At 36.3% G+C, this 24,042-nt stretch overlaps 1 protein-coding gene across 28 annotated transcripts; it reads left to right on the top strand.

Annotated features, from left to right (window-relative positions):
• The first annotated feature begins 1,267 nt into the window (after positions 1 to 1,267).
• Positions 1,268 to 22,621, top strand: LOC18427225 (S-adenosyl-L-methionine-dependent methyltransferases superfamily protein). 28 transcript variants are annotated; one of them, XM_006836279.4, is made up of 10 exons: positions 1,269 to 1,342; positions 1,975 to 2,159; positions 2,518 to 2,662; positions 3,972 to 4,062; positions 5,380 to 5,613; positions 5,963 to 6,201; positions 19,508 to 19,642; positions 20,289 to 20,356; positions 20,460 to 20,521; positions 22,321 to 22,621. In XM_006836279.4, exons 2-10 carry the CDS (start codon positions 1,990 to 1,992, stop codon positions 22,455 to 22,457), a joined length of 1,281 nt encoding a protein of 426 aa, XP_006836342.1. In that variant the 5' UTR covers positions 1,269 to 1,342; positions 1,975 to 1,989; the 3' UTR covers positions 22,458 to 22,621. The 28 variants fall into 28 exon arrangements, with proteins under 28 accessions (XP_088713446.1, XP_088713449.1, XP_088713455.1 ...); XM_020663050.2 differs by having other exon boundaries at positions 1,270 to 1,342; positions 20,289 to 20,352; positions 20,453 to 20,521; XM_011622472.3 differs by having other exon boundaries at positions 1,270 to 1,342; positions 20,453 to 20,521.
• Positions 22,622 to 24,042: the final 1,421 nt, after the last annotated feature.

The following is a 24,042-nucleotide window of genomic DNA, read 5'->3' as shown; positions in this document are numbered from 1 at the left end:
GTATATCGACGATGATCATTATCTCTAAGTCAAATATAGAAAAGTTTTGTTCTCAACTATAGTTTGCAATTTTATTTAGATAAAGCTAGCTCAAGAGCAAATAAGTACTTCTAAAGTTGATTTTATTCTGCATAAAAAATGAGATAGAAAAGTCAATACCAAGAATGGGCATTGAAAAATGTGCAAAATTTATGGTTAGTTGCGAAAAAGCCCTGACGATAATGAACAATGTTTTTATGTTGAAAATAAATTTGGTGGTTTGTAAAAGCAAGCTTGTTGATCCAAGATCCTACAGGCGAAATTTATACAAGCTCCCACCTTAAACAATTAGAGTAAGCTGCACCCGTAAACTTTGATGGTAGATGTTGTTATGGTGCCAAAAACCCTATTATAACTTTAAAACTAGTCCCAATCTCTAATTGTAAAAAATTAAAGTTTTTAAAACGATGCAGATCAATCAATTCCATAAATATTTGAAAATTTTGAAAATAAACTATCTAAAAAATGTATTATTTTTGGGAATTGAAATCTTTGTTTTTTCATGATAATCTATATATCTCGAGGTCGAAATAATAAATTAAAAAATTGCAGTATTTAAAACAACTTTTTTCTGATATACTTTTTAGATGCACCTTACTTCAACAAGGTTCTTGCAAATAAACTTTTTCCAGCTCACAACAACTAGTTTTTTGGCTAGTTAAGACGGTCACTTTTTAGCCGAGAAAGTCAAATCGATTATTTGTTCTTCAATCATTATTTGAAGTCTCTAGTCTCGATTAGATGACCCAAAATATATAATATCAAATCATATTGACATAAAGTTTGAGATGTGCTCATTTATTGTATGAACATACTATTAAATACCAAAATTATGTTTGATAAAAAGAAATAAGCAAAACATCCATGTTGCTTGCATATGGCCATATATAAGAAGAAGTATACCCAAATTTCAGGTGAAAATGATATAAGCAAAATAATAATTTCAGGTTTAATATTATTACTAAAGCCACCTCAAATCTCCGGTCGGTTGGGAATAGCATCCCAATGCTTTATTCATTTAATTTCAAATAGCCCTTCATTATTTTGATCAAACTTCGGATAGTCCCTCAAGGACACATTATATGAGGCCATAAATCGTTGACAATTACTCTGAAAAAGTTGACTAGAAGGTTAAATGGTTAAGATAAGGGTATTGTAGACATTTTAGATAAACACTAAGGGTCTTTTGGTCACAAAGCAAGTATAAATTAGCGAGCTAAAATGCAAATTGTTTTCAAAATAAATCTTCAAGATACATTATGGGGACTCCCGCCATTGATCCGTGATTCCGAAGCCTGAACAGGTAAACCTGGAAACCCTAATTCTATTATCCTGAAATTTGCACAAAACCCATTAAAAAACGCGCCAAAATTCTCAAATTTTTGAATTATTTCTCAAATTTCAGTTGTTGCTACCATATATTTTGTCTCAAGAGATTTTATTCAAGCGATGGAAGCTTGAATTTCTGGGAAAAATTCGTGACATAATGGCATAAGTTTTTCTGATTTTGTTGCTAAAAATGTTATTGATATAAGTATATAACCATACAATTAACGCCTGTTTCTGTAAATGGCACTGTAGATTTTTATCTGCTTTTCTCCTAACGTCTTGCTTATTCCCCAAAATTGGAAAAAAATTCATTGTTTTTTAAAAGAATAAGAAATATAGTAAAATCTTCTGAATTCAATGTTAAATAGGGAGCAAACTTTTGCTGTTCGATTTCAGTTCCACTTGGAAAAAAACCAAATTAGCATTTTGTTTACTAACTACGAATATATGTTTTATATTCATGGGTACATGATTTTGAACCAACTACCTTTGTTTTGAGAATGGGTTTCTTTGAATTCTGTTTTTCTTTTATTTGCGTTCAATAAATATACATGATTTGTATTATTTTTTCTACCATGAGAATGTATGCCTATGATCAACTGTCAGATATCTGGTATTTGGATGGAGATTTTAAACAACATCGGTGATTTACTATCCGACACAAAAAATATTCATATAAAGAATGGCACAGTCAATCTGCCATTACCTGATGCTTACTTGGATTTTTTGAAGAGGAATGGATTGGATCCCTCTATTTATGATGACCTCGAGTCACTACCTCGTTATGTAAGGTATTAACTCAGTACAACAACCCAGTTCAAATTTTTCCAGTTTATACAGTTTTAATACTCACACTAGGATCACCGAGCCAAAAAAAAAAGGTCATATCAGTGTCAACATAGATACATTACAACTACACAATTTCCTAATTCTATATATTTATATGTTTAAATAATTTTATTTTTGTACCCAATGTGCCTTGGATGATATTGGGATTTTCTTTTTCTCAAGCAAATGTTTTGATATTTCGATTATAATTTTTTTTGCCAAAAAATTGATTTTTTGGAATTTACCAAAAAAAAAAAGGTTTTGGAAATACTTTCAAACTCATCTAATTACACATATATTTCAATTGTGTATTTATATTAGACTAAAGCCTGGAGTAGAGTCTCAATTAGGTGAGATTGAAGCCGAGATAGGGCGTAGGCTTGAGAAGGTTGTTTGGTTGCCAGGATTCTTTGCTTTACCACCCCATATTCACATAGCAAGTTCCAATCCATATCGACAAGGAAAGGTAGAACAGTATTCCTGATTATGTAGAATTTGAAGTTTTTCTTATTGTTTATTGATGTCAATACAGTAACGCTATTCAATGCATTTGTTGCAAGTATGATGGATCTTTATTGTGATCTCTATGGTTCATTATGAAATAGACGACTCAAATGATATTTTCACAGCAAAAATCAGAGTTCATTTTTTTTTTTGCTTCATATTGGATACTTTACTGTCTTGGAGTGATTGTTGTTTTGCTGCTTCTGCAGTTCTTGTGCTGGTGTATAAGTGCATAACCCAAACAAAAGAAACATTATTCAAATAAAGAGAAATATGTATGTAGGTAGGTATGTACGTATGCATGCATTCATGCATGACAAACCTCTAGTCGGTAAATGTTGCATTGCTATTTTGATTGAGGAAAAATCAATGCCGGATCATTGAGAAGTACCACAATAGGGACCTTCCATGGAATACCAACACCTCGATGATATCATAAATTGGAAACAGTAATTGCATTTGTTTTAATTTTAATTTTTTTAATACTAAGATTAGGTTTTGATTCATTCGATGAAAGTGCAATACTTTAACTAAAGGTTCTAACATGCTTGAAATGACCTCTCTGCAAGAACACACCATAAGCTGGTTACTCATTGATGTATGGTTAATTTGGAGCAGTTTGAACTGGCTCGTCAAGTCATGTTTGAATGTTAATGGCTAACATAGAATTTAGGCTATGATATGAATGGACAGAATGGAAGGAAGTTGCAGTAGCTTTTGAGTTAGATTTTTTTCTTTAGACCTTCGAATACAATTTAGTCACATGCATTGGAACCTAATAGTGGCACATTCTGTTGCTCATCAATCTCACTTTTGGTCGAGCTGGTTGCTTTTTTTTTGGGGTTAATTGAGGTGGTTGCTTCAGTTTGGCTAAGATACATCTGTTGTTGTGGATTTTTTAAGTCCTAAGACCTTATGAAGTTCTTCAAGGTGATCATTATCTCCCCCCCTCCCCCCCCCCTCCCCCCCCCCCTCCCCCCCCCTCCCCCCCCCCCCCTTCTCTCTAATTTTACCCTTTTTTTATCATAGTAGGCACTTTAGGCCGTTGAATATTTGGTCCATTCTCCGGGCCTCTGCTGACCTTAATTCATATGCTGATTTGTTTGATTTTCTTCATCTTTTCTCATGCTTGCATTTTTAAGACGTTAAGTTGTACGATTAAATGAACATTTCTTCCCCATAGATGAGTTCCTTTAGCTTGTTACACTTCTAGAGTGTTTTTTTTTTTGATGGATTTTGCAATTGGAAGCCAATTATGTTTGTTGTTTCAGCTCTATGGGATGGATGCAGCATCTGGAGCTGCTGTTGCGGCACTCAATATTGTTCCTGGTGATCACGTTCTTGACCTTTGTGCTGCTCCAGGTCAGTACAGCTTATCCTTGATGATTTGTTTTCTTCGGGGCACCCTTTTTAACAAAAGTACTGGTGGTAGTTGCTTTTGTTTAATTTAAACTAGAAGTTCTCGGTTTCTCCATTCCCTCCTTAGTTTGTTTAGGGATTGCAAGCTAATATATATTTGAAGCTTATTTCCTTATAAATAACATGAATTTCCTTAATTATTTTTAACTAAACATAACCAAGTCAAATTTCTTAAGATTACGCAACAGTGCTCATATTCCTATAAGTGGCTTCATAACTATTTTTAAATATAGTCTATTTTATTTTTGAGACTCTTTCTTTGTTAAGTTATATCCTCGCCCCCCCTTCCTTTTTTTTATGTTTACTGTCTTAGTTTTGCTTAGGTTGTTTTGTGTGAGCAATTTAATTTATGTTTCGTGGTTATATGAACTTCACAAGCTTAGTTTTATTAAGAACTGAGACAGTGCTATTTTTCTGAAATTGATTTGAGATAATAAGTGGATATCATCAATGATAAGATTTTCTTCATAATTTGTTTTCCAAGCCATTGATTTATATACATTTACATACATACATACATATATAACACATACGCACATACACACATTTTCTGTATACATCTACATATACATATACATATACATATACATATACGTATATTACTTATATATACAGAATGGGTTGTGATGGGTGTGCTTATCATAAAATCATTATTTTTTGTTTAAAAAATTATTCTAATAGGTAACTTAATCATTAAGTAAGGGTGAATTTTAATTTTTTATAAAATTACAATGGTATTTTGAAAGTTAGTGTGTTGGAGCTTTATTTGTAGAATATCTTTGTACTTTAATAAAATTTTCAACGTGAAGATGACAAAAAATACCCCTTGTCTTTTGATGATGTTTATATACCCTTACGCCACAAAAGAAAACCTTTTTTTAAAAGTAAAACCTCCACCCTTCACAACTCATTCTAACATTAAGTTTTGTATTTTGAATGGTTGTGAATTGTAGATTATCCGTATATATATGTACACATACACATATACATGTGTGAATTCTATTATTAGTTTTCTTACGTTAATCATGTTTAGGGATGGGGCAGGAACTACTGTACTATAAATATCATCTTATGGATAATGATGTCAGTTTTTTTCAGTTTATTGCTTGTACCAATGTTTGTGTTTTATGGTAATTCAAAACTATTTATCAAATACAGATTACCTTGTGTGTATTATGCATGGCAAATTTCATTTTTTCTTGTTTGCAAGGGGTGTCTTTGTATTGAAGTCCAAGTGCTTTTTTTCTGTCTTTAATTTAGGTGCCAAGCTGTGTATGATATTGGACCTCCTAAGCAGCTCGGGTTCCTTGACTGGTGTTGACATTGCGAGGCATCGTTTGGCAGCATGCCGAACGATGCTGCAAAAATATGGTTTGGGAGATCATTGCCGTCTTTTTGTTGCTGATGGAACATCATTTTGTCTCCTACCGCTGAGGACTTGTGTGGACTTGAAATCAAACTCCGAGTGTGCATTGGATAAAAAAAAAGCACTAGGTAACTGAATTAATACAACTAGGATCATCTGTTTCGGTAACTGGGGTTAGAACTTGCCAGGTTCATTTTGAAACCCGTAATACTGGCAAAACCCACGATGTGACTTTAAAACCAGTAGTCAAACTAGTCTCACTGTTATTTCATTTACAAAACTTTGCCCTTTCATTTACTTTATGAGGACAGGTCTAACCAGGTAGACCAACGATTAGATTAGACAAGAATCGTTACCAGTTTGATGTCTATTCTGGTCCTCTAATAGTGGATTGAGATTTCATACTTGGAGTGCGGGTGGTTATTTTCATACTTATTTGTTCTTACTTGCATTTGTTGTTCAACTAAAAATTCTCAGGTGGGTCTACATGTGACAAAACATCTGATGTGTACATGGAGTGGAAACCTAGAAGGCATCAAAAGGTATCAAAGAATGCAAACAAAGCAAGGGCTGGTGGTGCTTCAACATTTGATCCAATTAAAGTGGAACCGGAATTAATATATTATGGAAAGAATTCTGGCTTGATTGGTCTTAAGAAAAGCGAATTGTTTCGATCTTACTGTGAAGATAAGGCTTTTGAGTTCGGATATGACAAGGTATGCCACTGTATACACCTATTTGACATGTCATGTCATGTGATTACTTTGCTTGTGCCCCAAAATATAACATGTACCATATTTACGTCGCATCATCTTTTCATTGCTGATCTTGGAAAATGTGTTTGATATAATTACATCATCTTGCTTGCAACTAGGCAATTAATTACGTGTTTTAGTAAAAGCTCTTCATTTTAGACTCTATAGATGGTCGAGACCTAGTTCTTGTTTTGCATGCTCTCCATTGTGGCAAATCCTCTTAGTGGTTGTACTGCAACTAGAGTATGGTTCTCTCACTTGATTGTCCAATATTCGGTTGGACTCGATTTGGTCCTGAGTCAGTTGATTTTTTTGATAAATTGTCGTGTTGAGTTTGTGCTTGCTGGTTCCAGTTGGAGGCCTGCCTATTTGGCCCTACTTTCATGTTTAGGATTATAGCAGGCATCTTGTAAAACTGATATGCTGCATATATACAAGAAACAAATTTACATCTGACCTAACCAACCTATGGAATTAACCATATACATCCAAGAGTTTTGCACTGTGTTGTTAATGAAATCAAATAATCTAAAAGGCATGGTGGATATCCTTTGGCAGTCGGAGTATTGTACATTGCACGTAAATCTGTGTTCCTGTAATTGATTTAACCATGTCTTACCAGGGCCTTGTCTTCTTTTTGTATTTTTTCAGGTAACTTTTTGTTGAAATATTATATAGTTCAAAGATGTTACACCTCTTGTACATAACAACAATGAATGTTAGTTACCCATAAATAAGGACAGTCTTATCACACAGAAAATGATTTATATAAAAAGAATCAAACAGAAAAAAGGAAATGGTGCAAAGATCTTTATACATGAGAAATATTCCTATTCTGCATGCCCGGTCCTATCTATGCAATCCTATCTGTAGTCAACATAACGACCACTTGATTGTCTCATTCTCTTGTGTGATGGTGCTCTCTAGTCTCTAGTGAATTAGCAGTTTCCAGGTTCCCTTATCATACATTTCACATTTGCATTCCTCAATTGTCCTGGAGACGACCTACTGGCCAATTTGATCACACTAAGGATATCTTTGTACAGATAGAGTCCTAGAAAAGGAGACCAGAAAAGCTTTGTTAGCACTAAGAATCACCGCTGACTGTCGGTGCCCTCTCGTGTGCGTGTGTGGATTTGCGATTTTTGATTTATGACTCCAATTTAAAAGGCAAATAGACCAGAAAAGGGCATAAAAGAAAAACTCAACTTCAATTAGAAGTACACAAGTACTTGTATATATATATGTATATATATGCATTTATATATATGTATATATTTTATTTTTTATTCTTTTGTGGGCTGTGTGGGGGTTTTGGGGTTTGTAAATCTCCCGTGCTGGAATATACCTATACCATCTTAGACCTCCAGTGTATAGGTTTACTGGGGATGCCCACTTGTCCAGATTGATGATTGGCAAACTGAAGGAGGATTCAACACCAAGGTCTCCCGCAGGGGAATATGGCTCCACCTTGCTTGATTTTTGCAAAAAGTGATGGTGCGCCTCAATGCTGTTGCGGATAGATCTTTCTGGGCAAGGTCAACGTGTTCTAAATTTATTTTCCCACCTTTGGGTGTATTGGGATTTGGGGTTTGTTCATAGGCATTTTGGGAAATTTGTTTAAAAATATTTTTGGCTAATTTGGGAATTTTCCTTTTTTTGGGGTGATTTTGGGATTTGGGATTTGGTTTGAGGTTAGTTTGGGAAGTGGGATTTGTTTCTCACTCTAGGTTGTTTCTCTCTAAACTTTCTAATCCTTTGCAAATGAGGATTAAGGGGCTTCTATAGAGCACCTTTTAAACATGGGTATCAAAAGTAGTCCCAAACTTTTCACAACGGGCAAGTTTGTTATGCCCAAAGTTGAGAAAATATCATGATTTGCCATTGGAGAGCTTGGACTCTCATGCCATCATCCAATTCACCACTTGTTTGATGATTTTTTCATCGATATTTTCTTAGGCTTCATAATATTGTATAACATCTTTCTATAATCATTTTACCACAAATTTGAATAAAAACTCTAAAATTTAAAGGAATTATGATCATTTTTGTGCATTTGGAACCAAACTTGATGAACTTCCATGCTTCTTTTCCATTTTTTTTCTATATTTACCCTTTATTTGCCTCCATTTGGTGATCTAATTCCATAAGGTTATAGGAAATCAACTTTAGAGTGTTCGAGAATAAATTTGGATAGAAAAACTCCAACAACCAAAATAGTTATGATCATTTTATTAGGCCGTTTTTCAAAATTCAGCAATCTTCACTTTTAGGCAATTTCTCTCTTCGATTCGATCCCCAATCTTGTTTCTAACCCATGCACGGGGCTGAGTAAGGATCATATTCGCAAAATTTCAGCTTAAAACACCTCATGGATTGTGCGATATTGATCAAAAGGCTGATCTAGTTCTGCAGATTGCTAAACATGAACATGCTTTTGATCATATTCTTTTTGATTCGACCTATTCATGATCCATGGAGGGAACCCCTTTGATATGGATACTGACGGAAAGCTCTTCGAGTCAAGAATCACATATCAAAATTTCAGCTCATTTGGATATGGTTTTTTTGAGATATGATCAAAACTTGAAAAAGTCATCTCGATACATTTGTGGAAATCTCCCATCCGCTGCTAGACCACTATTACAGTATGGTACTCTATCTTTGAAAATTAGTGGTCTCTTAACGGGATGTTAAAAAATGATACTTCCTGCTATCGGATTAAACTCAAATTTGGAACTTATGCTTTTTAAGATAGTCCCTATCTTCCTATAATTCCAGCCCATTTGGACACTGAGTTATAGGGTTTCCTTTGTAAATGTGGCCTCCTTAGGGGTCTGAATTATGCTTCCTCTATGAACCTCAACTTCACGGGCCTATATCTCAGCCATTCGGTATCGGAACAACCTGATTTTTGGAGGACCTCTTTAGGGCACCCTTGACTAGAGTTAGACTCTTTGGATACCCATTTGGGGAAGATTTGACCAAGGTTGACCATGCTTTGCTTTGGACTGTTCATTTACCAATTCGACAATGGGACCATGTCCAATTTCCTTCGTTTTCACCCGAGGGCCATTTCTACTCATTTTATGGGGAGTTTGGGCATGGTTTAAGACTGCTTTAACTGACTGTCCTTAGTTCCCATGATTCCTACAGATTTTAATCAATCATGGTGCCTGGGGCTCACTTTGAGTTGTCAGCTATATGCATTGTGTTTGGCGAGTTACTCTTTTGATTCAGGACGTTTTTCCCTGCATTTATGGGGCAACATGGAGTGCTTTAATGGTCTGAACTTCGGGGTCTCATGCTCATCCGACAGTGTTGGGACTGTTGTCAAGTTCTGCACTCCAAACTATAGTAGTTGCTCCCTATGCTGCATTGGGCATTTTTCTTTGCATCAATATACCCCCAAACACCAGCTTTATAAAGATTTTCTCTCCTTGCATTTCAAAAATTATGACTGGCTAATATCTCCAAAAAACTCTGCTGCTGTTCATTGTGAATCAATTTTGTTGCAATGATTTAAAAATTTCCAATCTAGATCAAGAATTGCCCAAGACCGTGCTAGTTCTTGGATTGGGAGTTGCCCAAGACCTTGCCAGGTCTTGTACTGAATTGGTAGTTCTTGTAAAATATACAATATACCTTATATCACAAAAGTCAAGTTGCTATGTTGGCTAGAGCATGTAGGTTTTATCCACAAGATTGGAGGTTTGAACCCCCTTGAGCCTTGAATGCTTTTTTTTTTTCCTCATAATTTTTTTGATGTATTTAGAGGCGTTTTGATAATAAATATATAATTAGGTTATTTATGTTATAAAAGTCAAATGGTTTTTTTGCTAGAGCACTTCACCTTTGCCATGAGGTCGGAAGTTCGAACCCCCCTAGCTGCACTGTTTTCTTTAAGTTTTATTGTAATATTATACCATATCATATAGTGTATATAATTTTCAAACTTTAAGAAAAGGGAGGACTCGAACCTCCGACCTTGTGTATTACAACCACAAGGTCTAGCCATTTGTGCTTGTCGACTTCTTTGTTTGTTCATAACCTTATACTTATATACAATATACTTCATTATTTTATATTTTTGTTTTGGCCAGTTCGCCAAACCACTTGATCCGGATTACTGATCTAGCTGATCCCGATAGGGATTGGTGGGTGGGCGATCCACCCCACTGATCCGTTTTCAAAGACACTAGTTCAATGAAATGAAAGTTGTCTCTCCAAAAAAAAAAAAAAGAAAAAAAGAAAGAACTTTGCCTTTCTTCATAAATAGGCTTGCTTTCTAAAGCAGAATAATGCCTCTGGTGTCATAAGTAAATCGAATGGATCATTGCCTAAAGTAAGGTGCTCAAATAATATATAAGCTATGGGTAACTAGTGATGCAAATTGCCACCGGGCTTTCATAAATGCTTAAAAGTCCTGCCAATACCTGTTAATGTTTCACTGTATTGTTAAACAACTTGGAAATAGTTCCCTCTAAATCAAGGGAAATTTATGAAAATGCCCATGAAAGATGCACCATTCAGCATTTTATCACATTTGCAATTATTCCAACTCATGATCATGTGTCTTTGGTTACGTATTTTGGAATTAAGTCAAAGGATATGCATAAAATGTTAAATAGTTTCTCTGATAGATATTTTGATAAAATTCCCTTAAATCAATTAAAGAAATTACTCAAAAGAACTGACAATTGATCATGCTTGTTATAATGGTGGGCTGTTTTCAGACTTCACAGCATTTTGTCAAGGGTAGGGGCATATGTCTTAAGTGTGGCATGGGCTGTAAACATTGATGTGCTATTGCTCAAGCTTCATGCCTCTTTTGTTGACAAGAATGGGTGGCATTCAAAACATCAGACAATTTAGCAATAGAAATGGAAATGAGAAGTCCGAAGCCTTGCTTAGGGCTGTCTTCCCTCACATCATGCTGCCTCAATACCTGCCTAGTTTTCTTGTTGTCGCTACAAGGACAAAAACTTATACAGGAGTCCCATTGATTAGATTAGGCATATTCCCATATATACAGATGGTTGGGTTGACAAAATACATAAATACCCCTGTATGCTAAGGAAGAAGATTCTAAAAGCCAGCAGGCTTATGGTACAATATAAGCCTACTTGCTAAAAATATAGCTAGATGGCTTTTCTTGTGCTGAAATTTACATATCTTTGATTCAAGAAATAAGCAATTAAAGAAATTGATTTTGAGTTCTTGAAGGCATAATAAATCCAGAGTCCATAAAATGGAGGGCTTGTGTTCACTGAAGATGGCTGACCCATTTTTTCCGTTTCCTTTGTGCAATTTGTTTTTTCCTTTTCTTTCAATAATTTTGATCGCCTTGATGAGAACCTGTATCTCATGCAAGCTCATGCCTGTGGTCTTCTATAATCTTTTTCTACACAATAGTATGATAAAACTACTCTAAAACTAATTACCAAAGTACCCAGGCTAAAATATGAGACTAATATTCATCTTAAAACCCCCCTTATACTGGCACATGAGTAGAAATGGGCGACAATTTGTGTGGTTTTCTTTGATGAGAGAAAGAAGAGGTCTCAGAAGTTTGGAAAAGTGCATTAGCATTCCCAGAGCCTCTAATTACATTATATAATTACAACATGACAAGAAACCCTTGGACATATAAACAATTTCTTTGATTTTTATTATATCCAACTATATACCCCTTGAGAATGTTCAAGATTTTTAATCAATATTATTCATCATAGCTATGTTGAATAATATATATTTTTATTTTGGGTAGGCCCAAAAGGACATGGCTGCAAGTAGTCCGAAAAGATATCGAGGCTTATGGCCTCATTGAGGGTATGACCTTTAATAAAGCAAAATGGTGGAACATGATTTGTATGGTCGACCCCAATTAATTGGGAAAAGGCTATGATGATGATGATGATGATGATGATTCATCATAGCTATATTTGTTACAAATTTGTGTGGTGCATGATTATCATGCATGCAACTTGGTTAAAATTGTGTGCATCCATCCTCTACATAATGCTTTAGCAGAGAAATAGGCAAGCTGTTTTTTATCATGAACATATTGAGTGCAAATGACTTTAGACAACCATCTTTTATGTGTAAAGTGCCAAATCCACTTCAATGTGCTTGGTCCCCTCCTGAAACATACGATTAGTGGCAAGAAGTGCTTGGAGCCAGAGAATCGCCCAAGTTATTTGGCCATGGTTTGATATTGAGCCTTAGCACTGGAACGAGCAACTACATTTTTGCTTTTTGCTGTTCCAATTTGCTTTTTGCTCTTCCAAGTAACCAACTTGCCACCACCAGAAGTGCAGTATCCTGTGGTAGATCTTTGATCAGTGTGGATACCAGCCCAATCAGCATCTTGAGTGACCCTTTATCTCAATACTAGAATTATTCTTGAAAAGAAGAGCTCATCTTGGAGCAATCTTGAGATAGCGAAGGATTCTAATGATCACGTCTATATAAAGGGTTTAAGGAGCACGGAACTGACTGATCACACTGATAAATAACATGATGTCTGGTTGTGTAATGGTGAGGTAGATCAACCTACCTACTAAGTGGTGGTACATACCGATGTCTTCTAAAGGAGAGATCTAATTTGGAGTTAGCATCTACGGTGAATCAATAAGATGTGTCACTAACTTTCTGTCCTTAAGGAGATCGAGGGCAGATTTCCTTTATGAAATTAAAATCCCATTTTCTGATTGTGTGACCTCACTTCCTAAAAGGTACTTGAGAGGTCCAAGGACCTCACGGCGGAAGTGCTGAGACTAGTTGTGCTTCAATTAGTCTCCTGCAATGAAATTAGTAACAAAAACAAGAATGGTTGTGGTCCTTGTGGCTCAATGGCGAGTAAACAATGATAATCAGTGCTACTATGTCGAAATCCAATAGATATCATTGTTGTACTGGAATGATCGACCCATGCTCATGGAGATTGCTTCAACCCATGTAGGGCTTTGCATATCCGACAAGCTTTGGTGTGAGCTTCTTCTGGGCAGGTCGTCGCCACCCGTGGATGCCTACGAGAAACTTCAGGACATTACTTATATAATTACTCAGAGAGACCACCAAGAAGGCAGGCATTTTTTACATCCATCTGATAGAAGCCAATTTTTATTTGCTGTCATGGAAAGTAGTAGTCAAAGTGTCAAACTGCCCCATCTAGGCAACTGGTGCAAAAGTCTCAGTAGATTCATGACCATAAGTTTGTGTAAAGCCCTTTTCCACTAGTCGAACTTTATACCTCTTAATACATCTATGGCTTATATTTCAACATACCCAACAACAATGGGAATCACTACTAAGGTCAGTCTTAGAATAAGATGATGTGTCTTGGTTTTGTCCATTGATCAGTACTGCTGCTTGATGAGATCTGCGATCTTCAGTGGCTGGTTCTGTGTCCGTTGCCTGCTGTCTTCTTAGACAAATACAAGGATAAGAGTTGTTACTGAGACTTGAAATGGGTGGAAGAATAGGTTGGACATCTGCATGGGTATGGGCTGCAAACAACTGACAGGGACTGCTCTCCCTCTATTGAAACAATGATTAGATGACCTTTTAGTTACACTATGTTGCACCTTTCTGGGTAGATGGTATCCTAAGAGAATGCATTCATCTGAACAGGGACCAAGTTCATCTCAAGAAATCTCAAGAAGATGAACAAACAAGGGCTCCTAAAACTCTAAAATGACCAATTGATGGATATTTTCGCGTCAACTTTCAGTGGGTGATATATATTCAAGAACATGAGAGGGCATCACATTTATTAGATGTGCAGCAACAAATGCAGCATGAGACCAACAAGATTTCGGAACATACACACCAAACACGAATGATCATGTTACCTCAAGAAGATGTCTATTCTTTTGGTTCAGCTACCCCATTTTTTAGGATTAGATGAGCAGGAAGTTTGATGAATAATTTGATTTTCTTGCAGGTAAGATGACATTGTTTTTAGATATTCTGTTCCATTATTCGATTGTCAAAAATTCATTTTTGTATCATATTGAATAACAAGCATGTTATGGAACTGCATAAACACATGAGGAACCTCATCTTTTGACTTTAGTAAATAAATCCAATTAGAATGTGTACAATCATTGATAAAAGAGATTTAAATTATTTATATCCAGCAAGTGAAATAACAGGGGCAAGGTCCCAAACATTTGAATTCATTAACTCAAAATGTCTACTGTATGGCAACTATTATTATGAAATGACAAGCAACTCAATTTGGACAATTGACAAATAGCACATAGGCTAAATTACGTGGCTGAATGTTTTTTTCCATGGAACTAAACGCTAAGATGATGATGAAGAACTAAACCTCTAAGATCTTCCTAGAAGTATGACCAAGCTGTGTATGCCATAGGTCCCGCTCTCACTCAACATATTATGTAGACACGGTTGAAGAAGCTTTATCGAGACCAATTGAACTCGCGTTCACCAATCACTTTCCTACTCTTCAGGTCTTGAAAGATACAACATGTGGGATATAGAATTACTCAATTGTTTAGTGATTTGGTGGTGCTGCTAACCAATAATAAACTAGAAGAAAAATCTGGAACATGTAGAACATTTTTGTGAGGGAAGTGTTTGAGGTTAGGTCTATGTGGCCTACAACAAGGACTTGGGTGTTTGATCCATTTGCAAGGGATACATCTTTAGGATTTGAAACCTTTTTTAAGAAAGATTGATGTGGTGGTTTACCTGTAATTTGCGAAGAAGCCCTTGAGTCTAAATCCAACTAGTTGGTGTGGTGGAAAGGAGAGACAAGGCATTACGTGGTCCGTCCTAAGATGGAGGGAGATGGCCATTTTCCTGAGTTCCAAGAAGTTGAGTACGCTCATTCAATTTATTTAAGACATGATCATAGGGTAGCGGCAATCCAAGGAGAGCTGCCCCACTACTGGAGTTGCTGGTCTTCCATACAAAAACCAACAATTATCGTCTTGTTGCAATAGGTACTCCATGGCTTCTTGATCTTATTTTGTGCACGACCTTGATCATGACCATGTCCATCCTGGTTATATTTTGCAGTTTGGGGGCTGTATTTTTGCCATTTAAAACTAGGATTGGTAGCTCATAGACCTGGCATAGACGGCATATGGGGAGGGCAGCTTTTCATTCTTAAGAGTTTGCCTGCGTGCTGTTCATCTCCCACCCTAACTAAGAGTGCAAAAATATGCCTGTGCTGTTCTTGGGAGTGCTCGACAGCTGTATCAGTTGTTTGCAGAGCATGATGGGTCCACTCTTCCCACATACCTAGGAGGTTCCAAAGTGCCCAGCTATAGAGTGTTCAATGATCTCCTAATGCAGTTGATGCACTCTATCCCAGTGAATCACATTGTACAAATTGAGCATTCAGTTTATTCCTCTAAATCCTACTTAGCATGAAAACATGCGTATATTAAAAAATGCAAAATATGGAATAATGTGGTTTCACCAATCAAGCACTCAACGAGAGAGGCATGATTTTTCACCACACCAACATGAGGGACATTACCAGGAACTCTCATAGGAATTTTATTGGTAAGATGCACAACATTCACCAGGAACACTAGATTGCAAAAGTAACACCCAAATGGTCACTATAATATGTTAGTTCTTACATTTTGCAGCCCATTTTGCTCTGGGTATGTGAATGGGCGCTGGTGGGTGATACCATTAGGCCCCATTTGGTTCCCTTGAAATGGTTGTCCAGGGGAGATGCCTCTTCTGGAATTGGTATCTCGTAGAATTGGCATCTCCTAGAATAGGGGTGGCTGTTGTTTGGATAGCATCTGATATGAGGCCTGGAAAATGTGTGTCCACTCTTTAGATTGTATTAATATTGTATTTTTGTAATTATTAATATAATATTATAGTAAAATATTAAGATTATAATATAATATTATAATATTATAACATTACATTATATATTATTATATTATATATATTATTATCATATGAGAGAAAGTAGACTTAGGTGGGCTGGCCATGTGTGGCGTAGACCCAGTACAACACCTGTTAGGAGGTGCGAGTTAGTTCAATTGGAAGGCTCAAAAAGGGCAAGTAGGGGTGGCAACGGGTCGGGTCTGGTCCATCTAGACCCGGACCTGGACCCGAATAGTATTCAAGTCCAAGTTTTGGACCCAAACCTGACCCGTCGGGTCCAAAAATTGGACCCATACCCATACCCGTTGGGTCTCGGGTATGGTCGCCTCCATTGCCACCCTATTGACTATGAGGTTCTTTTTTTTGTCGCCCTTTTCTTTACCATCATATACCCATATTATTGACAACAAGGTCACAATCACCCATCATTAGATTTCAAGCCATATGATTTGTCGGTTAATAGCTAAAGATGACTACAAGTTCTCATTGTATACGATCCTTTATACACCCAAATGATGGATCTTAAAATAAAGTATTTTATCTCCAACGGTTTATGGGTACGGGTCGGGTATTGCTGGACCTGAATAGTGTTCGGGTCCAGGTTTTAGACCCGGACCTGATCCATTGGGTCCAAAAATTGGACCCATACCCGGACCCGAAGTCAGGTATACCTGTCGGGTCTTGCGTCTGGTGGGGTCCATTGCCACCTTTAAGCAAGGGGTAAGGCTTAAAAAGACATGGTTGGAAGTAGTGAGAAAAGATATGGGGACTTATGGCCTCACTTAGGATACGACTCTTAATAGATGGGCGACTAGGGTTCTTGTAGCCAACCCCAATTAGTTGGGAAAAGGCTTCGATGATGATTATATATTCTTCTATATTAATTATTATATATATAAAATATAATATTATGCATTTATTATAATCTCCAATTAGTTAGGAAAAGGTTTTGACGATGATGATGTTATATTTATTATAATATATGTTAATTATATAATTATAATATATAATTATTACAAGTAAATATAACTATTATAATTGGAATTCAGACCTCCATGTTATGACCTCAAAACGTGGATACAGATATCCATGCAGAGACTGAAATCCCATCTCTAGACCGTATCCAAACTGTAGAAATGCCCAATATCCATGGAAATGAGTCTCCCAGAGATCCATTTCCAGGGAACCAAACGGGTTATGATCTAAAAAATATCGAAACTTCTTAAATAATTGTCATCACCACGGTTGGTCCTAATACACTCAATGTTCTTTTCAAATTGGGTTCGAATCATTGTGTAAGAGGTAACAAACACATCTCAATGATCATATTTGTTTTAGAAGGAAGTATACCCAAGAGAGAGATCATCCAAAAAGATAGCATAGTATGGGAAACGAATTTTGAGCAAAGCAGGAGAAGATCTCACGAATCAGAATGTTTAAGATCAAATGCATTCTTACTTGCTTTGAGATATATGAAAAGGTAATGCTAACAGGTTGCTAACTGACACTTATCACATTCTAAATCATTATTGAAATTCTTAGGAAAATTGCATGGAAAAGGATTAGTTCCTGACTCAAATAACTTCCTTGAGTCTATCAGAACTAAGATGACTTAGACACCCATGCCAGAGATGCCAACTGTTGATGGACTGAGGTGACACTACTGCAGCTGATGTATTGCCACTAACAGGCTCAAAAAAGTAATTTAAGTAAAAGAGTTGACCTATTTTATGACCTCTTCGAATTAGCTTCCTTGTTGAGATTTCCCATATCAGGCAAACATCATCGATAAACATCAAGCAATTTTGATGAATTGACTGATGAACAATATCAAATTCATGGTTAATTGATGAACAAACATTGTATTGGGCAACCTGAACATATGAGTGTTAACTGAGCCCATTCTACTGATACCGACTTTAACCTTTAGCAGGATAGAGGGATTAAAAAGGAACTGAAGGCGTAGTAGTTCTATATTCCCAATGATTGGTTGCACAAAGGTCAAGAACCTAGACATATTGAGAGCTCATGATATTGGAACTTGAGGAGGTTGTAGGATTAGCTGCTCTGAATGCTGCATAGACAGCCTCAATCACTCTTAATCAAGTTCATAATATCCAAGATTAATCAACAAGTAACTGATTTTCAAGCAAAGCAGTCTCTGACTAAAGCGGATTTATACTGCATCAGGAGCCAATAGGCTGAGTGTATCTGCAATATTACAATCAGATTGGAGTCAAACTTGAACTGGAGATACCTGAGACAAGGCCCAACCAGGTTATGTATAGATTTTGATGACAATTCCGAAGAGAAACCCGTGACATTGGTAAAAATCTTGAATGAAGCCCCAAAACACTTAGAGAATGGATCTATACTTGCAGATCTGAGAAGGATCAGACAACCTCTTAAAAACCTAGATACACTTGAAACTTCTTTGGTTCAGCTTAAAAAACCGATAATAAGCATATTGATGGAATTGGGAGAACTAGAGAAGAAAATCCCTGAATTTTGAGTGATTACTACGTTACCCTGGAGTTCTGCTACAGTATCTTTTCTAGAAGTGAAAATTGGGGTAATTTAGAGTTCGGGGATCTTGTATGAACTGATATAGTGATCTCTTTATTACTGGACAGTTTGGCTACAGTATATCTGATATCATATCTAAGGCTTTAAATTGAAGACTGATTCAGATTTCTGATCCAAATTCTAAATTGATTTCTGACAGAGTAATAATTAATTTTTATATGCTGGATTGATTTATCGCTTCTGATTTAGACAAATTGGGGTTTTTGATTCATGCATGGTTTCGATACCATGTTTGAATCATTGAAAGTTGAACAAAATGCTCATTGATTTGAATCAGGGATTAATCTCAAATGTACAGATGGCGGGGTGAGCAAAGTACATATAAGCCCTTCTACAATAATACTACAAACCTACCTTCAATTAATTAACAAATTCATCATCCAAGCGTTATCCCAATTATTTGGGGTCAGCTCAAACTGATTAACAAATTACCAACTAAAATACAAGACTAATTTACATATCAACTGTTGCTCAACTGGGAAGCCACTATTGACGGATGGTATCTTCTTGATGAGCTAATGGATAATCGTACTGAAAGAAATGGATAAAAAGTTGAACAGCTTACATTGAGAGTTCTCTTTTCTCTTGCTAATTTTTTTCTTTTTGGTAGTACCACGAATAAATATTTAATAGGAATGAAAGGGAATAGGTTAGTTTTGTTTGGGTTTTTTTTTAGTTGTTTGTGTTCAATAAGCTGCATTTTTTTCATTTATCTGAAGTTCTTACTGATATGAACCAGTGTTGCTAATGCCTTATGGAGAAAAGTTATTTGACAAGTTTGAATTTGGACTAGGTCCTTGTAGATGCTGAGTGTACTCATGATGGGTCTCTAAAACACATTCATAAATTTGAGCAATGGGGCTGGGAAACTCTTCAACGTCGAGTATTGGATGCTCAAAGGACCACAAGCTCTATTACACTCCTCCAGGCAAGTAACAATTCGTTTATGGTATCTCTTGCAGCTATAGTTTTCCGGCTTTATTTTTCATCTTGTACTAGTATCACCCTTACACTGGTGGAGCATGGTAATGGCACGTAGTAAACCATGAGGTATCTACCATCCATTCTTGATGATGGTTAGTGGAGATAATTCCTAATTTATGATATGGTCATATAGGTATTGTTAATTTCCAATATCTGTAATCACGAATGGCTCCTGTAGTATACCCTAGAGCATGTGTTGTAGTGTACCATAGAGCATGGATTGGTGTTGTATGGTGTACCATTGAGCATGCATTGGTGTTGTGTGATGTACTTTCCCATCTAATAGAAGTCTCACAATCAAATTTCCTTGAAACAATCTGTGGCCATGCTTTGGTATTTGGTGTCACAGTCCTTTTTTAGTTTATTGTGTGTGCGCACGCGTGCTTGCATGTGTGCGTGTGTATGTTTTTCTTTTGCGTGTGCTTTTCTTTTTATTTTGTGAAAATGGTTTATATTTATCCTTGGTGTTAACCAAAGTTCTTTCTACCCATCGCTCAACATCTTTTATTATTGTCTGTGGAAGATTGAAATTAATCATCTAGTTTGATTCTTTGATCATTATGTCAACATTTGTTATCCTCCATTTGCAGTTGCAGCTTCTAACAAATGGTTATAGATTGCTTAAAGTTGGAGGTGTTCTTGTATACAGCACCTGTAGGTAAACCCTATTTAGTCCTGCGTGCTCCTAATACTTGCTGAGCTCATGGAAAAGGTGGCCTTCATTGATAGGATTTTTATTAAAATTTTGTGTTAGTGGACAGTTTAACCATTGCACAGAATGAGGATGTAGTGGAGCAATTTCTTTCTGAGAATCCTTCTGCTGGTAAGAGTATCTTCACTCCTTGCAAGTCACCCTGTGTTAATTGAATTTGGCACTTTGGCTTTAAATTTCAATAGATAAAATATACCATACACCACTGTTGGCTGGTACATTGTACACAAGGAATTCATCATCTGTTCCTGATGATGGATGATGGAGATAAACCATTGATCCTGATGTCTGACATCCTCCTTGGTACAGTTAATGTCCACCTTCCATCATCCAGAATAAATGGTGGATGCCCCTGTGGTGTACAACATACCAAATACCAGTGGTGGTGTATGGTATTTATTCTTTTCCTTTTAAAACAACTCTTTAAGTACAACTGCAGAACATTTTTGGACTGTTTTCCTTTCTGTTTGCTCTTTCATCACAAAGAAAGAATGAGGTTAAAGTGTTGATGGCTTTAAAGTCAACAAATACCAGACATTCTTTTTCCTTTCCCAGAGAGGCACATGATTCACATGACTGTGAGTTTATGGTTATCATAAGGAAACAAAGATCTTTTGGATTGCCTTTTTTATTGTTGAAATTTGCATGCTATAACTTTGTCCTTCTCTCCCCGTCTGGTTGCTAATTGCTTTCATTTTTTACTTTGTTTCTCTCCATTATGATATGGCTAACATAATTTGTGACGAAACATTGTTGTAGAAAACAACTAGGGTTATTTGTGACGAACCTTGTTATAAAAATCGCCATTAAAAAACAAGTTATACCTGGCGACCCACGATGATTTAATACAGTATTTTGAAGTATGTACATGGAACTTTTATTAAATGTTAAATAATGATGTTGGACAATGGAAATTGATTAGAATGTACCCCTTCCCATGACTGGATCCTGTTATTCTCCATTGAAACTCTGGAGAGGAAATTCATTGGAATGTTATATATTTCCTCTAGCAGGAGACTACTACTAGTTAATGGTGTCTAGAATTCAATTTTTTTGTTTTCCATTTATTAATTTATCCTCTCTGTTGGTTCAGTTACCGCACATTTCAAGCTCAAGGGCTCTCCTGTGTAATTTGGTTCTCCATATAGATAGAAGTGCATTATAAATTCCAACCCATATTTAAAGTTACCTTGTGCTTCTTGGCAGTAAAGATAAATCCATTATAAGTTCCGTCCAAGTTTCCTTATCATGTTTGTTTGGCAATAAATAATAGCAAAATATGAAAGTCATTATTCATTTACAGAAAGTGCACTATAATCTTCATGATTTTAGGAAATATACAGTCATGAGTGTTATCACCGTCCAATGAATCATTGGACAGTGTTGGAAAAGCGAGTGGGATCTGACAAAAAGCAACACGACTTTGATGGTGATTCCTGCCCTCTCTCTGTCACCGTCTAACCCAGATTGGATGGTGACGATCCTCATGAACATAAATTGCAGATGGTAGTAGGAACATGGTACGCTTTTCATAAGAAATAATGGGCTTCTTAGTTGTCCATCATTTGTGCAGTGATTAGAAAGGTGGACTCTTATAGGGACTCACTAGGGTCTCGATCCCAGTCGAGTCCAAGCAGGGTAACTTTTTAAAAAACAAATTTTAAAAGGTTATATACATTCTCAAAACAAAATTTTAAAAGTTTATTAGAACAGGGGTGGTTCCGGTCGGATGTTCCCCTTTCTCCCCCAGAATCGCCTGGCTCCTGATCCAGGCCTTCCCAAGTAGGCTCGATGATTTAAACACTGGTTTGGTGAAATAACCACCACAACTACCCCCATCTCCCTCCTCTCTCTCTCTCTCTCTCACAGACATTGAAGGGATTTTCTCATTCTACATCCTACTTTTGTAGAATTGCAAGAGATACACGACTCGAAGCACTGGCCTTGTAGTAGCGGTGGGATCATGAAGACATTGCGGTTCAATCCGCGGACTTCTCGAACAAGTGGACTCTTTGTTGCCAAGATTATGAAGAAAATTGACATTTGAATGATGACTTAAAAAAAAAGAATAGGGCAATTTATTAAAATACCTACGAGATATCATCAATTTAACATTTCACCCATATTGTTTAATTTAATTTCACCCATATGCGTAAAATGTTGAATAATCCACCTATTTTGTGAAATTTCTCAAAAGAAAATCACAATTTGCATGGGTCTTGTTTGCCTTGATTGCATGTTTAAGTGACCAGTCGCCATTTAATTATACTTGCTGTGTGCCTACCAATCTTGTGTTTCTCTATAATTTTATTTAAGAAATCTACATGATATTTAAAATTCACAATTTTGTTGTAAATATACAAAGCTGGCTCGAGGGGATATATTACAATTGCTGATTATTCTAGAGATGTATGTGATCTCTTTCCTGAGACTTATAGTTTGAGAGGATTGTGCGTTAGAAGGTGAAGCATTTGAGAGAGAGAGAGAGAGAGAGAGAGAGAGAGAGAGAGAGAGAGTGTGTTTATGTGAGAAGAATGTGGAAGAGAGGGAGAGGTGTGTGTGTGTGCAAGAGAGAAAGATAGAGAGAGAGTGAGACCCATGTCATTCAAAGTGAATTGGAGATTGAGAGAGAGAGAGAGAGTGTGTGTGTGTTTATGTGAGAAAAATGTGGAAGAGAGGGAGAGGTGTGTGTGTGTGCAAGAGAGAAAGATAGAGAGAGAGAGTGAGACCCATGTCATTCAAAGTGAATTGGAGATTGAGAGAGAGAGAGAGAGAGCCAAAAAAATTTCCCTACATATGAGAATTGTGCCCTTGTCCTTGTTTGTATAGTTGTACAGATACAACTTGATAGAGGTGTAGAGAGAGACTGTGCTGTAGAGAGAGAGAGCGAGACGAGGCAATGATGAAAGGACACTTACTCATCAAAGTCAAAATCTCTCTCTATATATTCCACTTAACTTTTCGACTTTATCAGGTTGCAATCTCATAGCAATGATTCATGGCGTTGATTTTAGAGAGTGATAAATGATCATGAATCATTATTCGTATAAGTAATTTGACTGTGTTGACTAGTAAAGTGAATTAATATTCGATGACATTATCATTACTCATCTCATGGAACTAAAGGCTAAAGCTAAACACTAAGGTGGCATTTTGGTGTTTCTCCCTAAAAATGGGTGATTCTCTCTCTTTCAAAATCCGTGATTCTCTCTCTCAAAATTGGTGATTCTCTCTCTAAAAAAAAAAAAGTTGATTCAGACATATCGAAATAAAACGCGAATGATAAAAGGCCAAAACAAGACTCTCTCTCTCTCTCTCTCTCTCTCTCTCATGAAAGTGCTCTCTCTCTCATGATAAGATGAGGATTTCATCCGAAAAGACAAATTCAAAGAATCACAAAAGGCAGCCGTCTCGTCCACTAAATTCAACGTAAAACACAAAGGCCTCTCATTGGGGTTAGCTGAGCGCCTATATGTGCTTCCGTGGGAACATAGTGTATATCTATTCCCTTAGTCATAAGACTTCCTTGAGAGATTGTTATTTTTTTTGCTATAAAATTTTGTGAACATCCTAAGAATTACTAGATAATTATTGTAAAACAAAAATTTTGAATTTTATTGGGTAAGTAAATT

Source organism: Amborella trichopoda, chromosome 2 (genome assembly GCF_054954075.1).
Source record: "Amborella trichopoda isolate Santa Cruz 75 chromosome 2, AtrichopodaSantaCruz75HAP2 v2.0, whole genome shotgun sequence".
In the NCBI taxonomy this organism is placed as follows: domain Eukaryota; kingdom Viridiplantae; phylum Streptophyta; class Magnoliopsida; order Amborellales; family Amborellaceae; genus Amborella; species Amborella trichopoda.
This window is presented reverse-complemented; position numbering and strand designations above follow the sequence as displayed.

What these genes read in the sequence shown, in the direction of transcription:
- LOC18427225 (XM_020663050.2), top strand. Translation starts at nt 1,990, where the DNA reads ATGGAGATTTTAAACAACATCGGTGATTTACTATCCGACACAAAAAAT. An exon ending in TGACCTTTGTGCTGCTCCAG is followed by an intron (nt 4,063 to 5,379) that starts GTCAGTACAGCT and finishes TCTTTAATTTAG; the next exon opens with GTGCCAAGCTGTGTATGATA. An exon ending in TTGAGTTCGGATATGACAAG is followed by an intron (nt 6,202 to 19,507) that starts GTATGCCACTGT and finishes AATTTGGACTAG; the next exon opens with GTCCTTGTAGATGCTGAGTG.